Source organism: Oryctolagus cuniculus, chromosome 18, assembly GCF_964237555.1.
Source record: "Oryctolagus cuniculus chromosome 18, mOryCun1.1, whole genome shotgun sequence".
NCBI lineage: Eukaryota > Metazoa > Chordata > Mammalia > Lagomorpha > Leporidae > Oryctolagus > Oryctolagus cuniculus.
In genome coordinates, this window is record NC_091449.1 from 4,134,098 (window position 1) to 4,151,785 (window position 17,688).

The 17,688-nt window shown below is 60.5% G+C and overlaps 1 protein-coding gene across 4 annotated transcripts in view; it reads right to left on the reverse strand.

Annotated features, from left to right (window-relative positions):
• The window catches only part of LOC108176037 (leukocyte immunoglobulin-like receptor subfamily A member 5), a 41,669-nt gene extending 27,501 nt beyond the window's left edge, over positions 1-14,168 (reverse strand). The window contains exons 1-7 of one of the 4 annotated variants that reach the window (XM_070061995.1): positions 8,629-14,152; positions 8,434-8,469; positions 7,976-8,263; positions 7,570-7,872; positions 6,235-6,285; positions 5,981-6,138; positions 5,316-5,865 (exon numbers count right to left, since the gene is read on the reverse strand). In XM_070061995.1, coding sequence (XP_069918096.1) covers positions 6,002-6,138; positions 6,235-6,285; positions 7,570-7,872; positions 7,976-8,263; positions 8,434-8,469; positions 8,629-8,677 — 864 coding nt within the window. In that variant the 5' untranslated portion in view covers positions 8,678-14,152 and the 3' untranslated portion in view covers positions 5,316-5,865; positions 5,981-6,001. Of the gene's footprint in view, positions 1-2,616; positions 3,313-5,315; positions 5,866-5,980; positions 6,139-6,234; positions 6,286-7,569; positions 7,873-7,975; positions 8,264-8,433; positions 8,470-8,628 lie in introns of those variants that run through there. The other 3 variants (XM_070061994.1, XM_070061993.1, XM_070061996.1) reach the window with 3 other exon arrangements.
• Positions 14,169-17,688: the final 3,520 nt, after the last annotated feature.

Genomic DNA, 17,688 nt, shown 5'->3' on the forward strand with positions numbered 1-17,688 from the left:
CCTGACTGCTTTCTCTCCACAGCACCCGCTCTCTGGAGCTCTGTGGAGACCTTGGTTCAAAGCCCCCTCCTCAGGGACTTGGGGCGGGGTCTGTGTTCCCTGGGAGGTGCTAAACCCCATCAGGGCCCACCTCCTGGGCAGTGTCTGCCGAGTACCCGCTTCCGCTCCCACTCGAGCCAGAAGGCTCTCAACTCAGTTTTGTCTCCACCACTGGCTCTTTATTTCTGTACCCTTGAAGCCAGATACCTATGGGATTGTTTCTAATATGTCCTGTTGATGTGTGTACATATGTGTATGCATGTGTCTCTGTGTGGAGGTGTGTGCACCCATGTATGTGTGCATGTGTGTATGTGTGTCTTCGGGTGTAGGCATCTGTGCATGTCTGTGTGCATCTGTGTGTCTGCGTGTGAGTGTCTGCGTGTGTGTGCCTGCGTGTGTGAGTGTGCTGATGGGTGCAGTTCTGTGCACGGCCTGACCAGCACCTCCGCTCGTGTACTCAGTGCCCAGCAGAGCTCAGCACATCCTGCCCCAAGGACCAGAGCCAGCCCATGGCCTCTCTGTGGATGGCCCGTGGGCTTAGCGTGTTTTCACATTTTCGTGTGTCTGAGAGGAATCGAAAGAAGGCTGCTCCGGGCCATGTGGACACGCTGTGACACACAAACATCAGCTCTCACCTGGCTCACTGGGACTCGACCATGATCCAGCGTGTGTACCGCTCGTGGCTGCTGTGCTGTGCCCATGCCCACCTGGCTCAGCTGACCTCCTGTCCCCAGGGATACTGCCTGGGGGATGGCATCAGACGTGACCTGAATGTGGGGGGAGGGGCGAGAACCCATTCTCGTCTCATCCTTGCCCAAGTCGTGGTGCCCTCTGCTGTGTTCCCACGCTCCTCTTCACACCCCTGCTGTGGACAGGGCCCTGCACAGCCAGCCGAGAGCCTCTGCCAAGGACACAGCGGGACTGGGAGACACCGACTTGTGACCACGAGCTCCAGGGCACCACTGGGGGCTGCCACACCTGGAGGCTGCCATGGTGGTGACCACAGAGATACGGGGGTTCTAGGACCAGAGCCTAGGTTGCCCAGCACCCCTGGCATCAGCGCTGTGGCAGGGAGCCATTTCCCTTTGGGCTCACTGGAACTTATCCAAGAGGACGCTGGAGAGGAAATCACAGGAAAATGTTCTGTTCTGGCCTCACCCCAGATCCTGTTCCCCGGCCAGGCAGGGCTTGTCACAGAAGCCTGAGAGAAGGGGTGAGGGCAGCACACTTTCTCCTTTTGAAGAAGAGTTACTTTGAAGCCAAAGGTTGTATTTGTGTCTATTTGTCATGTAAACATCAAACACGCGCGCACACACACACAGAGTGGAAGAGCTAACCCAAGCTAGATAACGTGTGCATTACCTCACAGACTTATTGTGTGGTGGGAGCATCTGACACAGTTTTAAGCAATTTCAGCTGCCCATTCCATGAACGTTATTAACTAAGTCGCCATGACGCACACCACACCTCTAGACCTCTTCTCCCACGTGATTCTGTAGCTCTGCTCTCTGACCTGCGGATCCCACGCCCTCCCCTGGTGACCACCATGCTGCTCCCCGAGTTCCTCACAGCCCACACCTGAGTGACTTCCCGCGTGGGTTCTCCTCTGTGCCTGGCTTGTCTCACTCCCACAGTGTCTGCAGTGCCTCGGTTTGCTGCAAAAGTCCGGGTTTCACTCGTTCCATGGCCGAGTCTTATTCCACTGCGTGGACGCCTTGCTTCGGGCCCCATTCGCCTCGGTTGATCGATGACAGCGATGCGAGCTGCACCGCAGGAACGCAGGTGTGCTGGTGTCTAAGTGTCTCCTCCCCGTTAGCTCCTCCCCTGTGCCCAACCTGCGCTAGGAGAAGGGAGCGGTGGGGGTCTGGGCCCGGAGGGGTGGTGCAGCCCAGGATCCCCTCTCTGTACCACACTGTTGTGGACAGGTGAGCCAAGGAGCCGCCCACGCGCTCAGGGAGTTGGCACCGTCGAGAAGTAAAACCAGGAAGTGGGCGTGGTACCAAGGGTTCGAGGGGCAGGTGGGGCTGAAGGGGGAGCTGCCATGTAGAGTGAAGGTTAATGGTGGACTGACCGGAATTGCCAGACGCCCTCTACCGGAAACCGGGGAGCCTCGGGTGTGCGTCTAGAGACCCCAGTCCCCTCCTCCGGAGACCTGCAGAGTTGAAACGAGCTCTTCCCAAATCCTGGGAATCTCGGGCGCTCTCTGGAGACCCCACACACCAACTTCCGGAAACTGAGAGACCCTGCGCTTCTCTTCCGGAAACCCGGGGAGTTAGAAGCACTCTTCCAGAAACCCCGCACACCCCCCTTCCAGAAACTCAGAGACCCTGCACTCTTCTTCTGGAAACCGCAGACGCGCTCTTCTGGAAAGCAGGGGTCCCAGACACCCCCTCAAGATACGTAGGTGGGGCCGCCCTGGGGGTAGAGCTGCAGTGGAGCCTGGGCCTCCCTGGGGTAGAGCTGCAGAGGAGGCTGGGCCGGAGCACGTGTGTGGCGCTCCACTTCTCAGGCGTGAGTTGTGTTATGCCCAGATAAGTAGCTCCCCAGGAAGCCATCAGCGACCAAATCACACCGAAATGCAAAGGCAAGGTTTATTTTAAAAGTACAAGACATGGCAGGAATTCATCTGACCAGGCGACACAACAGAGGTCAGAGGAAGGCCCTGGCCTTTGTTTAGGAGCACTTTTAAAGGAAAAAACCACAGGGTTACATCAGCCGGGGCTTACAGCACGGGGCTTTTGGTGATTGGACGGGGCTGTTCTGAGTTTTTCTTATTCGGGGGGGGGGGGGTCTCCGTTTGGCTTGGATTCAGGGAGTTACCTCATTTGGTAATCTCTACTGAGCTGCCTTTGGTCTGCTGAGCTGTCCTTGGTAAGCTTTGATATCCCCGGAATGCCTGAATGCCTGCTTTTACAAGGACTCGGGTCTGCTATGGGAAATGGAGGCTGCTTTTTATTTAATTTTCTGTACATGGAGTCACTTTGTCTCTTCAGGTTGCACGTAGACTTCCTTGCACGCGGAAAGTGCTGGGGAGGAAGGGTGAGGCTCCCTTGGGAACCAGGTGCCCCAGATCCGCAGCAGCAGCCACGCTCGTAGATCCTCTGGGTGCCTGCTGGGCTGTGCTGGGGACAGCTCTTTTCTCCCATCTTCTATGTAGTGACCCACCACCCAGTCCTGTCACACAGCTTCCCAGGGCGGGGCATCCTTGAATGTCTTTGTCCATGTTCCTCAAAACTGTCATCAAGGTCATCACCAACAAGGGAATTGAAGGGCCTAAAGAGACAGAGAGAACCAGAGGCAGTGTGAGATCCTGGAGAAGATAAAGGATTAGGTTCCAACACAGGAAATCTAAATAAACCATGGACTAGTTGAGCTAAGGGTGCTGGGAAGAAATGTGCCATATTAACCTACAATGCTAACAGGGAGCTGGGTGAAGGGTCTATAGCAACTCCATGTGGTAACTTCTCATTTGTTCCCTAAAACCATTCTAGAAGTCTATTAAAAATCAGGTAAAATTCGCACATGAGGGCTGAAGACCCTGGATGTCTCCTCACCCAGCACCACCTACTCTAGGGCAACACTGGGACTGCCCAGGCTGACGCTCCTTCTGTGGGCACCAGTAACACCCTGGGGTGTTGTATCCGTGGGAGTCCTCCCTATGTCTCACTAGTAACACCCTGCACTGTTGTATCCTGTGAATCCTCCCTGTGTCTCACTGGTAACACTCTACAGTGTTACATCCGTGGGGGTCCTCCCTATGTCGGCACTTGTAACACCCTGCAGTGTTGTATCCATGGTAGTCCTGATGAATCAGCCTCCTTCTGCAACCCCAGTTCCTTCTCCACCACCTCGTGTGTGGCTTCCCAAGATCTCCGGTTGGTACAAGGAAGATACAGGGGTTTCCTGGCACGGGATCTTCACACTCCCACTCCAGGCTATCACAGAACCTAGTCCAGCAGATATGATAGGAATAGGAAAACCCCTTGGAAGAAAATACAGCCTAGAGTTTGGTGGACTAGCAGAGAGAAACCATTTGTTCCTGTTCTCAGGGAATGGGAGGGGCAGAAATAAATTAAGATGAGAGGCCTATTGTTATTTTATTTTAAAATACTTATAATTTTGTTTGAAAGAGGAAGAGAAAGAGGGAGAGATCTGTTGTTTGCTGGTTCACCACCCAAATGCTGGTAATAGCCAGAGCTGCTCTAGGTTGTCAGGAACCTGGAGCTGCAGCCAGATCTCCCTCCTGGGGGCAGGAACCAAGCACTGAGCCACTGCCTGTCTCCTAGGTGTACAGTAATGGAAGCCACCTCAGAGGTAGATCTGGACCTAACCCAGGCACTCTGCTGTGGGATTCAGGCATCCCAAGCAGTGACTTAACTGCTGTCCCAACTCCCACCCTATAATTCTGTTGTAAAAATGTGTTAGGCCAGCGCTGCAGCTCACTAGGCTAATCCTCCACCTGCGGCACCAGAACCCCGAGTTCTAGTCCTGTTTGGGGTGCCAGATTCTGTCCTGGTTGCTCCTCTTCCAGTCCAGCTCTCTGCTGAGCTCCAGGAAGGCATTGGAGGATGGCCCAAGTCCTCAGGCCCTGCACCCACATGGGAGACCAGGAGGAAGACCAAGAGAGGAATTGTTGGATTGTAAGGTAGTTCCAAGAAACAAAGTATTCCTTCTTTATTGTGCTGAAATTCAAATAACATAAAACCAGCCCTTTAAAGTGTATAGTTTGCTGACTTTTAGTACATTCACAATATGTACAACTTTACTTTTTAAAATAAAATCATTTATTTGAAAGAATTACAGAGCTAGATAGAGACCAAGACAGAGAGAGAGAGAGAGAGAGAGAGAGAGAGAGAGAGAGAAAGTCTTCCATCTGCTGGTTCATGCCCCAAATGGCCACAAATGCCTGAGCCAGGGCTATGCCATGAGCAGGATCGTCTTCCCCATCTCCCGTGTGGGTGCAGGGGACCAGGGACTTGGACCACCTTCTGCTGCTTTCCCAGGTGCATTAGCAGGGAGCTAGAGCAGAAGTGAAGCAGCTGGGACTCAAAGCCACGCCCTTATGGGGTGTTGGCCCTGCAGGCTGGGGATTTAATGTGGCGTGTACAGTGCTGGCCCCACATGAACTCTTCTAGCTCCATTGTCATCCCTCCAATCACATGCCCCACACTGACTAAGCTGCTCCGGTCCCCCTTTGCCCTAAGTAAATGCTTGGCTTCCATGGAGTTTGGAGTTCTGCTTCCCTGCATATCACTACGCAGCAGGAACCCGAGGTGCACAGCGGGGCCCTGACCGAGGAGCCCCCGGCACCCGGAAGGCAGCTGGGGCGTCTCTTCCCAGCCCGCATCACAGACCTCACAGGGGCTCCTGGAGGGTGGCCGTATGACGGCTAGCGGCAACCCCACAGAAAGCATGCTTGTTTCAGAGCGGCCGCTAAGCAGTGCCCAGACACCCCCCCATCAGTCTCCCGGGCACCGGTTCCCGTGTGACCCTTCTGAGCCCCCACACGCAAGGCGTCCCAAGCCCAGGGAAGGACTCGGGGCCTGAGAGGCCGTGAGCGTCCCGTGTGGGATGGACCTCGCCCACCCTGAAATCCGATTTCGCTCGTTTATTCTGCTACTTGGCGCAAGCTTCGTGTTTTTGGCTGGAAACGAGGATTCTCACGCATGCGCACTGGGAACTGCATTCACCAGAAACAGAGTAAAAGGCTCCATGAGGGCGGAGCAAGGCGGAGGCGGGTGCGGGTCCACATGCGGGCTGCAGGTGGCGCTGTCCCACCGGAGAGCCAGGCGGGACAGGGCACAGCCACAGGGCAGAAGTCCACAGCTGAATAAAGAGCCCCTGAGGCCCCCAGACAGCTCCCAGCACCCACACTAGGGGGGACAGTTCCCCACTGTGCACCCGACTCCCCCCTCCCCGCCCCCAGGGAGCGGCCTCAGACCCAGGCTGTCCTCTCTCCAGGTCACTGCTGGCCTGCAGCCCGGGTCCTCTTGTGGCTGTACCAAGCATCTGCCAGCAGAAGCCCAATGCCCAGCAGGACCAAGCCCGCCACACCTATGCGGATGAGGTTCTCCAGGGTGTGGTCCTCGGGCGCTGAGGCTGGGGGCATGCACGGAGGGGTCACCTAGGCTGGCTCACCGGAGTCCACCTCCCCGCAGCAGCCTGAGCCCTGGGTCCGGCCTGTAGCTCACTCACCAGTGGGGGAGCCTGGCTGCGGGTGCGAGGGGCTGCTGGGCTCCGGTCCTCCTGAGAACAGGGACGGGATAGTGAGGAGGAGGAGACCCCACCCTCCCCATGCACTCAGCACTGAGGACCCGGGCCCACAGCTGGCAGGGGCCATCAGGGGCTCCTGAGTGTCAGAGACACAGAGGGGCAACGTCCAGGGCAGCCTCCCCTCCCCCACACCTCAGCCTGTGCACCTGCTGCTCTGCCCTCTTTATCTGTGGTCAACTAAGTCTTCATTATCTTGACACAGCCACCATGGGACACACACACACACACACACACACACACACACGTGTTTCCTAAGCGGTGGTGCTCCACTGTGTTCCACAATCAGTATTCCTAAGTGAGAAGACCTGGAACAACCAGGTCACAGTGTAGACCTCGGTGACTATCGGTAGTTACAAGCTCAGGGACACAACTCACAGTGAACATGGACACAGACAGCACACATCACAGTGGGCACTGTGCAGGGACGCAGCTACAGACGTGCGCATACTGAAACAGGCCAGGCTGCCCAGGGATCGGGAAGCCAGGAAGTGAGATTTCCCTTCCCTCTGGGCTGATGGGAACTTTGTCAGGAAATCAGAGCCCAACCAGGGTCGGGGGAAGGAGTCCCCACAGGAACAAACGCTCCACTGCTGCTCCTCCACTGAGCTGCTCTTCAGGAGAATAAGGGGCCCAGACCTCCCTGAGGGTTGTCACAGGGGGCGGGGCTTGGGAGCCATTGCACCTGCAGGTCCCCACCCCTCCCCGGATGAGGGCGCAGTATGGGCAGGACTGGGCCTGGCTCTGCCAGTTCTGACCTGAGGCGCAGGGCAGGGAGGGCGCCCCTGCGTCCAGGTGCCCTTATGAGTGGGAAACAGCACCGTGCACTGAGCACTGCTGTGCCCCAGGCACACGCTGGGTCTCTGCATTCACCCCCTTAGCTGCCACCACCTCACAGCCTACATGGCCACCCCTCCCCTCTCCCCAGGGACCTGGACCCGGAGGAGTCCCCGCCAGGGGCCAGGTGACCCAGGGCTGCACACCTTTGTGTCTAGGGAGTCCCCTCGCCCTTGTGGGCTCCATGAGAGGCCTGTGCACCCAGCCCAGTTCCCATCTCAACTCGAGGGCCCCTGATCCATCCACTCCACTGCCCACCCAAACCCCATACCACAGAGGGTGACCTGGGCCCCGGAGCTGGAGACCTCTGCTGCTCCCTGCTCCCTGGTGACCTCCCCTGGGGCCCCTCCCCAGCCCAGCCCTCTCCTGGGGACAGCCCTGCACTGACCAGGACCACCGTGGGGACAGGGCTAGGGCCCTCACCTGACACCTCGAGCTGCAGGGGGTCGCTGGGCAGGGACCACACATGGTGCTCCACAGTATCAGCACGGTAGCACCTGTAGATGCCCCCCTGGGTGCTGTCCACGGGGCCCAGGAGGAAGGTGGCCTGCCACACCCCAGCAACTTGGGAGAACCTGGCTTCCGGGCTGTGCAGGGGGCCGGCTCCGCCCTCCTTCAGCAGATGGGCAGTGCCCACCCTATGTGAGCCACAGGAGAGGGACACGTTCCCTCCTGACGCCACCACGGGGCTTGGCTGGGCTGACAGGGAGGACCCCGGGAACATCCCTGCAGGGGAGGGCAGAGCCGTGTTGGGGGGCTGCCGCCCCGTGCACCCCACTTGGCTTCTTTCTGTGAGCTGGAGCCACTCTAGGCAGGGACACCCCCTTACCTGTCACCACCAGGGTCAGGGGGTCACTGGGCTGGGAGAGGCCGAGCGGGGTCCGATACACACACCAGTACTGCCCTGTGTGGTAGGAGCTCATGGACATGGTGATGGGGAAGTCAGCCTTGTGTCTGGAGTCCTGCTGAGCCTGCACTTCCCAGGGCTGAGGGCTGCCCTCTTTATACACACGATACACCTCAGCCTGCAGAGAGCCCTGGCACCAGAGGGTCACAGGGCTCCCCACGGCCACCAGGGGGCCTGGGTCGGCCCAGATGGAGGGCTTGGGGAGGGTCCCTGGAAGGGAATCAGAGCTGCAGACCCCAGGGTGCCGCCCCTCCCCCACCCCATTCCCCAGCTCCACTCCCAGCCCCTCCCAGCCATCACCATCAGCCCAGCCCCCCTGGGCTCCTTAACCCTGAGCTGCCTGGGCCCCTGGGGCTGAGCAAGGTCAGGGGAGGACTCACCTGCCTGTGCCCCATCCCCTGGTGCCCAGCACAGCCCTGGAAGAGAGGTCCCCGTGAGAGCTGCTCCCCACTCCCCACCCCTGCAGAGATGCCCAGGCCTGCCCTGGTCCTCTGAGCCCTGGGGTCCCAGCTGGGGCAGGGTGCTGTCCCCTCCGCACCTGTAGGGGTCCCATTCTCCCCATGTCCCTGGCTCACCCAGGCAGAGGAGGGCAGTGAGGGCCGGGGTCTTGTCCCTGCCGCCCATGGTCCCTGTGGAGCAGAGCAGCTGTGAGGGGCGCAGGCCCAGAGCCCGGCTGTAGATGAGCGGGGAGACGTCACGGGTTCCTCATCTGTGGCCTCACAGGAAGGGAGCAGCCCCTCCCCTGAGGACGGGCCCAGGACAGAAAAGGTTTTGGGGACCATGGGACCAGGCCTCCGCCACCGCTGCCACCTGCGCTGTGCCTGCCTGGTCTCCGCCCCCCCCACTCCAGCCCCACCAGGGGGTGCCCCTCATGGGCGGGGCCTAGGAGCTGCCCGGTTAGGGTTCTGGTTCTCCCTGCACAGGCCGGGTGGCCGAGACACGCACTTCCCCTTCCTGAGCTGTTGAGTGCAGATGTGGGGGCTGGGGCAGGGAGAGGGGAGGGGACGGGGAGGGCTGGATCCCGTGGGGAGGGTGACGGAATCTTCCAGGCCTTTGGCGCTGACAGGAGGGGATGAAGAAGGCACAGACGCTGCAGAGGTGTGGCTGAGCTGCAGCCCAGCTGTGGCTGTGGCAGGTGCAGCAGGGCCCACAAAGAGGACCCAGCCTTGGGGTGGGGTCCTGCTGAGGGCTGGTGGGCCCAGGGCCTGGCGAGCAGCTGTGAGGAGGGGAGGGTGTCTGGGGGCAGAGGCCCCGAGCTACCCTAGGAACTGAGAATATGGTGGTGCCCTGACCAGCCCAGCCGGGGTCCAGTGCCGCACACCCTGTGCTGCCTGCACTGTACCGGGTTTCTCATTAGGTAGAGGGGACTGGGAGCAGGGCACTGGGCCCGTGTGCAGATACACACTCACGTGGGGCTGGGGATTCCCGGCACCTGCTTCCTGAGTCCCCCACGGCCTCTCCTCCCCTGATCTGAGCACCTGGGCTCCGTGCTCCTGGATGACATCGGGGTGACGCTTCCTGAGCGACCTGAACAGGTGACGTCGTCCCCCAGCGTCTCTGTGGTGGGGGGATGCCCGAGACCTCCCCTCTCTGGGTGGCCGTGGCTGCAGCACTCCGGTCTCAGGGTCCTGCAGTGTCCCTTCCAGATTCAGACGTGGGGACAGCACCGTTCTGGTAGGGGCTGCTCCTCAGAAGTCCCTAGGAGCGCCCGCTGACCCCAGAGGTGAATCAGAAGTGGTCCCGGGTCCCAGACAGAATGGAAGACCCCATCCTCAGCCGTGTTTGGGGTGGAGGTCAGAGGGCAGGCTCTCAGCTGCCTGCTCTGGGGTGGGGACCCAGGAGAGAACTATGGCAGCTCGTCACAGCCTCGGGTGCAAAGGCACTGACAGGCATCTGTCCTTGACTTAGCCCTGCGTCTGGTTGGAGGAAGTCCCCCTCCCAGAAACAGGAGCTGGCAAAGTGTGCACTCAGTGGCAATCACGGTAAAGCCCCAGACATTCAATGACCGGCTCTGGCCTCACCCCAGGAGGAAGCCCCACACCATGCAGAGGCCAGCCCCGCCAGCCCTGCCCAGACCCAGGGCTCTGTGGGCTCCCAGCCCTGGGTGTTTCTGGGAACGATGCTATGCGGGGCCCTGTGTGTGTGGCTGCACCCCCTGCCGCACACATCCTCACTCTATGGCTTCCTGGGGCTCAGCAGAGTTCCCACGGAGCCAGGGACCCACCATCCCGAGCCCTGCATCCCCGCTGCACATCCGGCTCCTGTCCCTGGCCGGCCGTGCTTGGACGGATGCCTGTGTGCACAGTCCCTGGATGGTTGTCAGAGCCTCCCCCTGGCCCTCGGTGGTGAGAACGCTCCACGGAGCCTGCACTCGGCACACTGGTGAGCACTGTGCCTGACCCTGAACCTTGCCAGGATGTGGGTCAATGGGAACGCCTGACTCCGTGCAGGGGGTAGGTTGCTCTGTGCTGTGCTGACACTGGGTCAGGTGCTTTGAGGAACTAGGAGCCTCTTGCCGCAGTGGCTGAACCCTGCACATTCCAGCCGCGTCTCAGGGCTGAGATTGCCCCACACCCTGACCACACTCTGCCTGCTTTGTCTTTGAGAAGTGACCAGTGTGGTGGGCGTGGGGGTGCCTCTCTGTGGCATTATTTTCAGTTCCCTGCCCTTGCACTGAGTTTCACCCTTGCTTTTCCTGTTGTGGCTTCCAGATCTTTACACAATGTGGTAGTTGTCTTTCTGTTCCTTGATAGCTGTCCATGGTGCACAGACTTATGAAGTTTTGGGGATGATCAATTCAGCCATTTTCCCATTTGTTCCTTGTACTTTCGGAATCACAGCTTAGACGCTGTGATGAAGTCTGAGGTCATATTTACCCAGGTATTTCCTTCTAGGAGTGCTTAAAATTTTTTTTAAAGACTGATTTCTTTTTTTCAGAGGGAGAAATGGAGAGAGAGGAGAATCAGAGGCAGAGGTTTCCCATATACTGGCTCACTTCCCATATGGCTGGGCGAGGCTGAAGCCAGGAGCCAGGCAGGAGCTTCTGGGTCTCCCATGTGGGTGCAGGGACCCAAGCACTTGGGTCGTTCTCTACTGCTTTCCCAGGCGCATTAGCAGGGAGCTGGATCAGAAGCGGAGCAGCCGGGACTCCAACTTGGCCATACCATATGTGATGCCGGCACTGCTGGTGTTGGCTTTACTCCCTAAGTTACGCTGTGGTGGAGTCCCCAGCCCATAACTGGAAACACGGGAGAAGTATCCAGACGCACCCTCCACCCCGCCTCACTGAACTGTGTAGGAAACGCAGATTTGCACTGCATAGACAAGCAGAGTAATCAGCCATCAGAGGAAGCCGGGCAGACATCCGCACTCTTCCAGAACACCGGGTGCTGCCGTCCACCAGAGCCAACCGTGTTGTGGGGTTTATGTTAGGCGAGCACTGAGAAATCCAGGTGACCTGAACTTTCTGTGCCAGAAGAAACCCTGCACACACTTTCAGTCTTTCTCTTCTGTGTGGTCCTCTCAGAGGGTGGAGTCCCACAGTCATCTGGGATTTTACCTTAGAGTTTGATGAGCCACAAGTTTTTTAAAATATTTATTTGAAAGTCAGAGTTACAGAGAGAAGGAGCGAGAGAGGTATCCATCTGCTGGTTCAGTCCCAATGGGCCCTCACAGTCGGAGCTCGGCTGATCCCCAGCCAGGAGCCCCGAGTTTCATCTGAGTGTCCCACATGGATGCAGGGGCTCAAGGACTTGGGCCATCTTCTGCTGCTTTCCCAGGCCATAGCAGAGAGCTGGATCAGAAGTGGAGCAGCTGAGTGTCGAACCGGTGCCCCCAGGGGATGCCGGCACCGCAGGTGGCAGCTTTTACCCACTACACCACAGAGCCAGCCCAGATCCATTAATTGTGAGCTCCCATATCTGACCCCACGTGTCATCGCCTCCTTTTGGTGAGTGGAATGGTGAATCCATCTTGAGTGACAGGTGTCCCTCCCACGTCCTGCCCACTTGCTGAAGGTCAAGGGGAGTGAATCCCGGCGTTACCCTATCGATGGGCCGTTCGACCCCGCTCCTGTGGACACTCAGGGCCACTGAGCTGTGTGCGGTCCCTGGAGAGGAACAGCACAGAACCGCACGGGAGCCTGCAGGGCGGTGGGCAGGGCTGGGGGAGGCCGGAGCCCCTTCCCAGAATGCGCGTGGGAGCCCGGGGAAGCAGCACCGCCAGCGACCCACCCGGGTCCCTGCCCCTGAGCAGGATTCCCGAAACCCCAGGTGAGCTCCGCCCGCTTCCCAGGGCTTCTCACCACGCATGCCCGGCCTCCGGCCTCCCGCCTCCCCTGGGGCACAGCCTGTCTGACCCAGCGCTGTCCTCTCTCCAGGTCATCGCTGGCCTGCGGCTCGGGTCCTTCTCTGGCTGTACCAAGCCTCCACCAGCAGAAGCCCGAAGCCCAGCAGGACCAAGCTCGCCACACCCATGCTGATGAGGTTCTCCAGGGTGAGGTCCTGGGTGCTGGGGCTGGGGGTGTGCAAAGAGGGGTCACCGAGGAGGGGCAGACCCAGTCACCCAGGACCCCACCTCCCCGCAGCAGCCTGAGCCCTGAGCCCTGATTCCAGGACTCACTCACCAGCCTGGCTGGGGGTGCGAGGGGCTGCTGGGCTCCGGTCCCCCTGAGAACAGGGACGGGATAGTGAGGAGAAGGAGACCCCAGCCTGGTCCATACTCAGTGCTTCCCGGCCCCCATGTCTCGCGACGCAGCTCAGCATGGCTCTTGGGTGAGCTGCCTCCGGGTCTGTCGGCTGCCCTGTGCTCCGGGGCCGCGCAGTACCCACAGCCTGGCGAGATTCTCCCTATAGGAGCAGGTCCGGCCAGGGCCCATTGCCCTGAGCAGTTTCAGTCCTGGTCTGGTCTAGAAGCCCACAGCCCCTGGGGTGTGAAGCCCGTCCTGGGCGGGTCCTGTCCAGCGCTGCATCTACTCTGGCCCCTGTGGGAGCCCGGGCTGGGGCAGCCGGCCAGGGTGCTGGCAGACCCCGAGTCCCTGTGTGACCCCGTCAGGCCCTCTGCAGGGACCACCGAGGGCCTGCTGGGTCAGGAGGGAAGAGGGGCGGGGCTGCACCTGGCTCCGCCCACACCCTTCTCCCTCCTGCCCTGCAGTCCCACCGCCCTCACTCTGGGTGTCTGGCCCAGGAGCCCAGGCCCCGCACCCAATTCCCATCTACGCCTCCTCTCAGCGTCCCCGTGACCTACCCAGCTCCTGCTCAGGTGTGGCTTCCTCACTGTCACCCCAGCTCCAGGGCGGCACTGGGCTCTGAGCAGCCAGCAGCGCTGAGGCAGACACAGAGGTAGCGTAGGCGGCATACGCCTCAGCCATGAGAGGGTGGGGAACTTGGCCTTGTTTCCGGGCTCCAGGGGCATCGCTCTGTCCCAGGGCTCTGGGATTCCCTCTCTATACAGATGGCACTCCTAGGCCTCCAGGGTCCCCAACACCACAGGGCCCCAGGCCTGCCCAGGGCGATCACAGAGCCTGGCTCAGCCCGGAGGCTGGGTCTGGGGAGGGTCCCTGGAAGGAAACTAGAGGCTGGGTCCCAGGACCACGTCCCCTCCCAGGCCAGGACCCTCTGAGACGCCCTCCTCACCAGACAGGGCTGCTGTCCCCTCCCAGATGCCCGGGGTGGCCCTTGTCCCATGGCGGGAGGGGGGACCCGGCAGAGTGGGGGCACGCTCAGCTGCCTGCACTCGGGTCCTGGGCCCGCACAGCCCTGGAGGAGAGCTCCCCGTGAGAGGGTTTCCCCTGCCCCTGCGCAGGTCCTCTCCTCCCCGGGGCTCCTGAGCCTGGGGTCTCCAGGGAGCAGGGCCTGGCTGTGGGCGGGGCGGGGTCCCTCCCAGAGCAGGGTCTCCCCTCCCCGTCTTCCAGTCTCCTCAGGCAGAGCAGGACCACGAGGGCGGGGTCATGGCGTCCTCTCCGCCGGCCCCGGCACAGCGCCCACGGCACGGACACACACCGGGTGTGGACGCTCGGAGGCCGGGTCCTCCCAGCATCGCAGGGCTGTTCCGCCCGCAGCCCACAGGAAGGGGCACCGCCCCCACCCCAGCCATGCCCTCAGTCCCCAGGATGGGGGCACAGGCGCCCTGCAGAGATGGGGCCCCGCCCCGCCCTGTCAGCCGGCTCCGCCCTCCTCTCCCGGGGCCAGGACCCAGCACCAAGGACACGGGCCTCCCGGAGCAGCCCCTCAGGTGGGCTGATGCGCCCCGGGGTCGTCCCCGCCCTCAGCCCCTCCTGTGGGGTCGCAGCCCGGCCACTTCCGGAGGACGCAGGTGGGCACAGACCCGCTCCCGCCCGGCCCGGAGGTCCCGGGCCCGACCCAGGGCGGGGGAGGCCCGGACGCCCCCTCCGCCGCGGAAGCCGTTCCCACGCCCCTCAGCCACAGCTTCCCCTGACCCGACCACCCCGCTGCGGGGCCCTGAGGCCTCCCAGGACCTGCGCCGCCCCCTCCCTGCCGCCTGCCCTGACTCCCGGGGGAGGCGCCCTCACTGCGTCCCCTCACACACCCCTCTGCCCTGAGCCTCAGCTTCCCCGTGTGGGCGGACACGGACTCACCTGAGGCGGCCTCGCGCACTCGCACACCGACTCTGGACTGCGCAGGCGCATCATGACGCGACTGGGCAGACGCACAGGGACTTTGGAGTGCGCAGGCGCTGCCAGCCAGGTGATTCGCAGACGCACACCGACAGGTGACTGCGCAGGCGCACACTTACACATGCCTGCAAAGGTGCACACCGACATGCGGCGCTCAGACGCCTCCTGAGGGGACTGTGCGCAGGGTTGCCTCCTTCTCTGTGAAGGAAGAGAGCGGGTCCTTGTAGGAAACGTGAGCCCTGACTGCTGCTCTGCGCAGCCCTGCAAGTCCTCGCCAGAGCAGGTGGGCGAGAAGAAGCCACAGAAGCGTCCGATTATGGAAGGAAGAAGCCATGTCGGCTCTTTCCTCATGAGGCCAACTTACCTAAGACTAACTCTTTCCTGATGACGTCATCTTACCTAAAGACAACCCAACGTCTCAACCAGAAACTGCCCTCACTGGTCACCGTCAGGTCGCAGGATCGCGGTCCACACACGAACTCCCGTCAGCGCTCCAAGGGAGATCCACACAGCTCCACTTAGCAGAGCCCAGACCTCCAGCAGCCGGGAGTGAATTCCTCTGCTGCAGGAGGTGAATGCAGGGACCCCGCGTGGGTTCACAGCGCATCTGCAGCTCCGGAACGGGGGATCAGACCGAGGGGCGCAGTCGCGGGGCAGCCCTGGGAGGTCACCGTGCTGTCCACATGCAGGGGAGACGAGGGAGGGAACGGGGGTTCCGTGTCCCCCGCTTTATCGCCTCGCAGCCGTGGAGAGACGTGGGACTCTGCACAGCACCTTCCCCGTCCGGAAAAGGGAGCGCGGGCTCCGACTCCTTTCTGAGCTACAGAACTGCGAGGACCACGGCCATCTCCCTGCAGGTGCAGGAGGGAGGGTGGGGGCGGGAAGGCGGGTTTTCTGTGCTCCCTGGAAGTGATGGCGAACAAGGCCCCGCCCGCCTGCCCTGGCTTGTGCCCCCAAGGCCCTGAGTACTCACCTTGAGGGAGATGACAGTGGCTGGATTTCAGAGACAACGTCAGGGACCGTGGCAGGGCCACTCTAGCTCTGGGAGTCCACACCTGAGACTGGGTTTCTTCTCTTGTCCTGGGGCACAGGGACCGGCTCCCCCCACCTCCCCCAACACAAACTCTCTCCAAACACCGACCATCATTATGGAGTCAACCCCTGTGAGGATGAGGCCAATGTCCCCACGGAATCTCCCGGGGTGGCGCGGGGGTCCACCTCTGGTTTCACATGAGATTCTGATCTTCTATTTTTAAATTCTGAAAATTTGGGAGGCTGTGAGAAAGAGTGAGTGTGTGAGTGAGCGAGCTCCATCCACTGGTTCACTCCCCAAATGCCTATCATGGCCGGTTTGAACCAGGGCCAACACCAGGGGCCAGGAGCTCCATCCATGCCCCGACACAGGAGGCAGGAACCCAGCTACCCAACCAAGGACCACGGCTCCAGGACCTGCATGAGCAGGGAGCCGGGCCCAGACCTGCAGCCGAGAATTGAACCCGGGCCTCCCTTTGTATCGTGGGGCCTTTGTTTCCTCCTGAGGTCGGTGTTCTCGTTGAGGGTTCAGCTGCAGTGGGTTCTGCTCCCCATGGAGTGGCCCCAGCTCCCTTTCTGTGGTCTCCCCCAGTACCCCTGGGGGCTGGGTGCCCAGCAGACGGCAGCTCTCTGGTGGATAATGTGGGTTTGCAGGTTCCCCCCCACTTGGTCAGACTCAGCCTCGTGCTCTCGTGAAGGCCATGGGTGTTGATTTTTTTTTTTTGACAGGCAGAGTGGACAGTGAGAGAGACAGAGGAAAAGCTCTTCTTTTGCCGTTGGTTCACCCTCCAATGGCCGCCGCGGCCGGTACGCTGTGGCCGGCGCACCGCGCTGATCCGATGGCAGGAGCCAGGTACTTATCCTGGTCTCCCATGGGGTGCAGGGCCCAAGCACTTGGGCCATCCTCCACTGCACTCCCTGGCCACAGCAGAGAGCTGGCCTGGAAGAGGGGCAACCGGGACAGAATCCGGCGCCACGACCGGGATTAGAACATGGTGTGCTGGTGCCGCAAGGTGGAGGATTAGCCTAGTGAGCTGCAGCGCCGGCCCGGGTGTTGGGTTTTCAGGACTTTGCTTCCAGATCTGCAGGTGCAGGCTCCCTGCGTGTGGTTGCTGGGGTCCAGAGACCCCAGTCCCCTCCTCCGGAGACCTGCAGAGTTCAAACGCGCTCTTCCGGAGACCTGGGAATCTCGGGTGCTCTCTGGAGACCCCACACACCAACTTCCGGAAACTGAGAGACCCCACACTTCTCCTCCGGAAACCCGAGGAGTTAGAAGCACTCTTCCAGAAACCCCGCACACCCCCCTTCCAGAAACTCAGAGACCCTGCACTTTTCTTCTGGAAACCGCAGACGCACTCTTCCGGTAAGCAGGGGTGTCAGACACCCCCTCAAGATACATAGGCGGGCAGACATGGGGGTAGAGCTGCAGTGGAGCCTGGGCCTCCCTGGGGTAGAGCTGCAGAGGAGGCTGGGCCGGAGCAGGTGTGTGGCGCTCCACTTCTCAGGCGTGAGTTGTGTTATGCCCAGATAAGTAGCTCCCCAGGAAGCCATCAGCGAAGAGATCACACCGAAATGCAAAGGCAAGGTTTATTTTAAAAGTACAAGACATGGCAGGAATTCATCTGGCCAGACGACGCAGCGTAGGTCAGAGGAAGGCCCCGGCCTTTGTTTAGGAGCACTTTTAAAGGAAAAAAACCACAGGGTTACATCAGCCGGGGCTTACAGGACAGGGCTGTTCTGGGTTTTTCTTATTCGAGGGGGGGGGGTGTCTCCGTTTGGCTTTGGATTCAGGGAGTTACCTCATTTGGTAATCTCTACTGAGCTGCCTTTGGTCTGCTGAGCTGTCCTTGGTAAGCTTTGATATCCCCGGAATGCCTGAATGCCTGCTTTTACAAGGACTCGGGTCTGCTATGGGAAATGGAGGCTGCTTTTTATTTAATTTTCTGTAAATGGAGTCACTTTGGTTCTT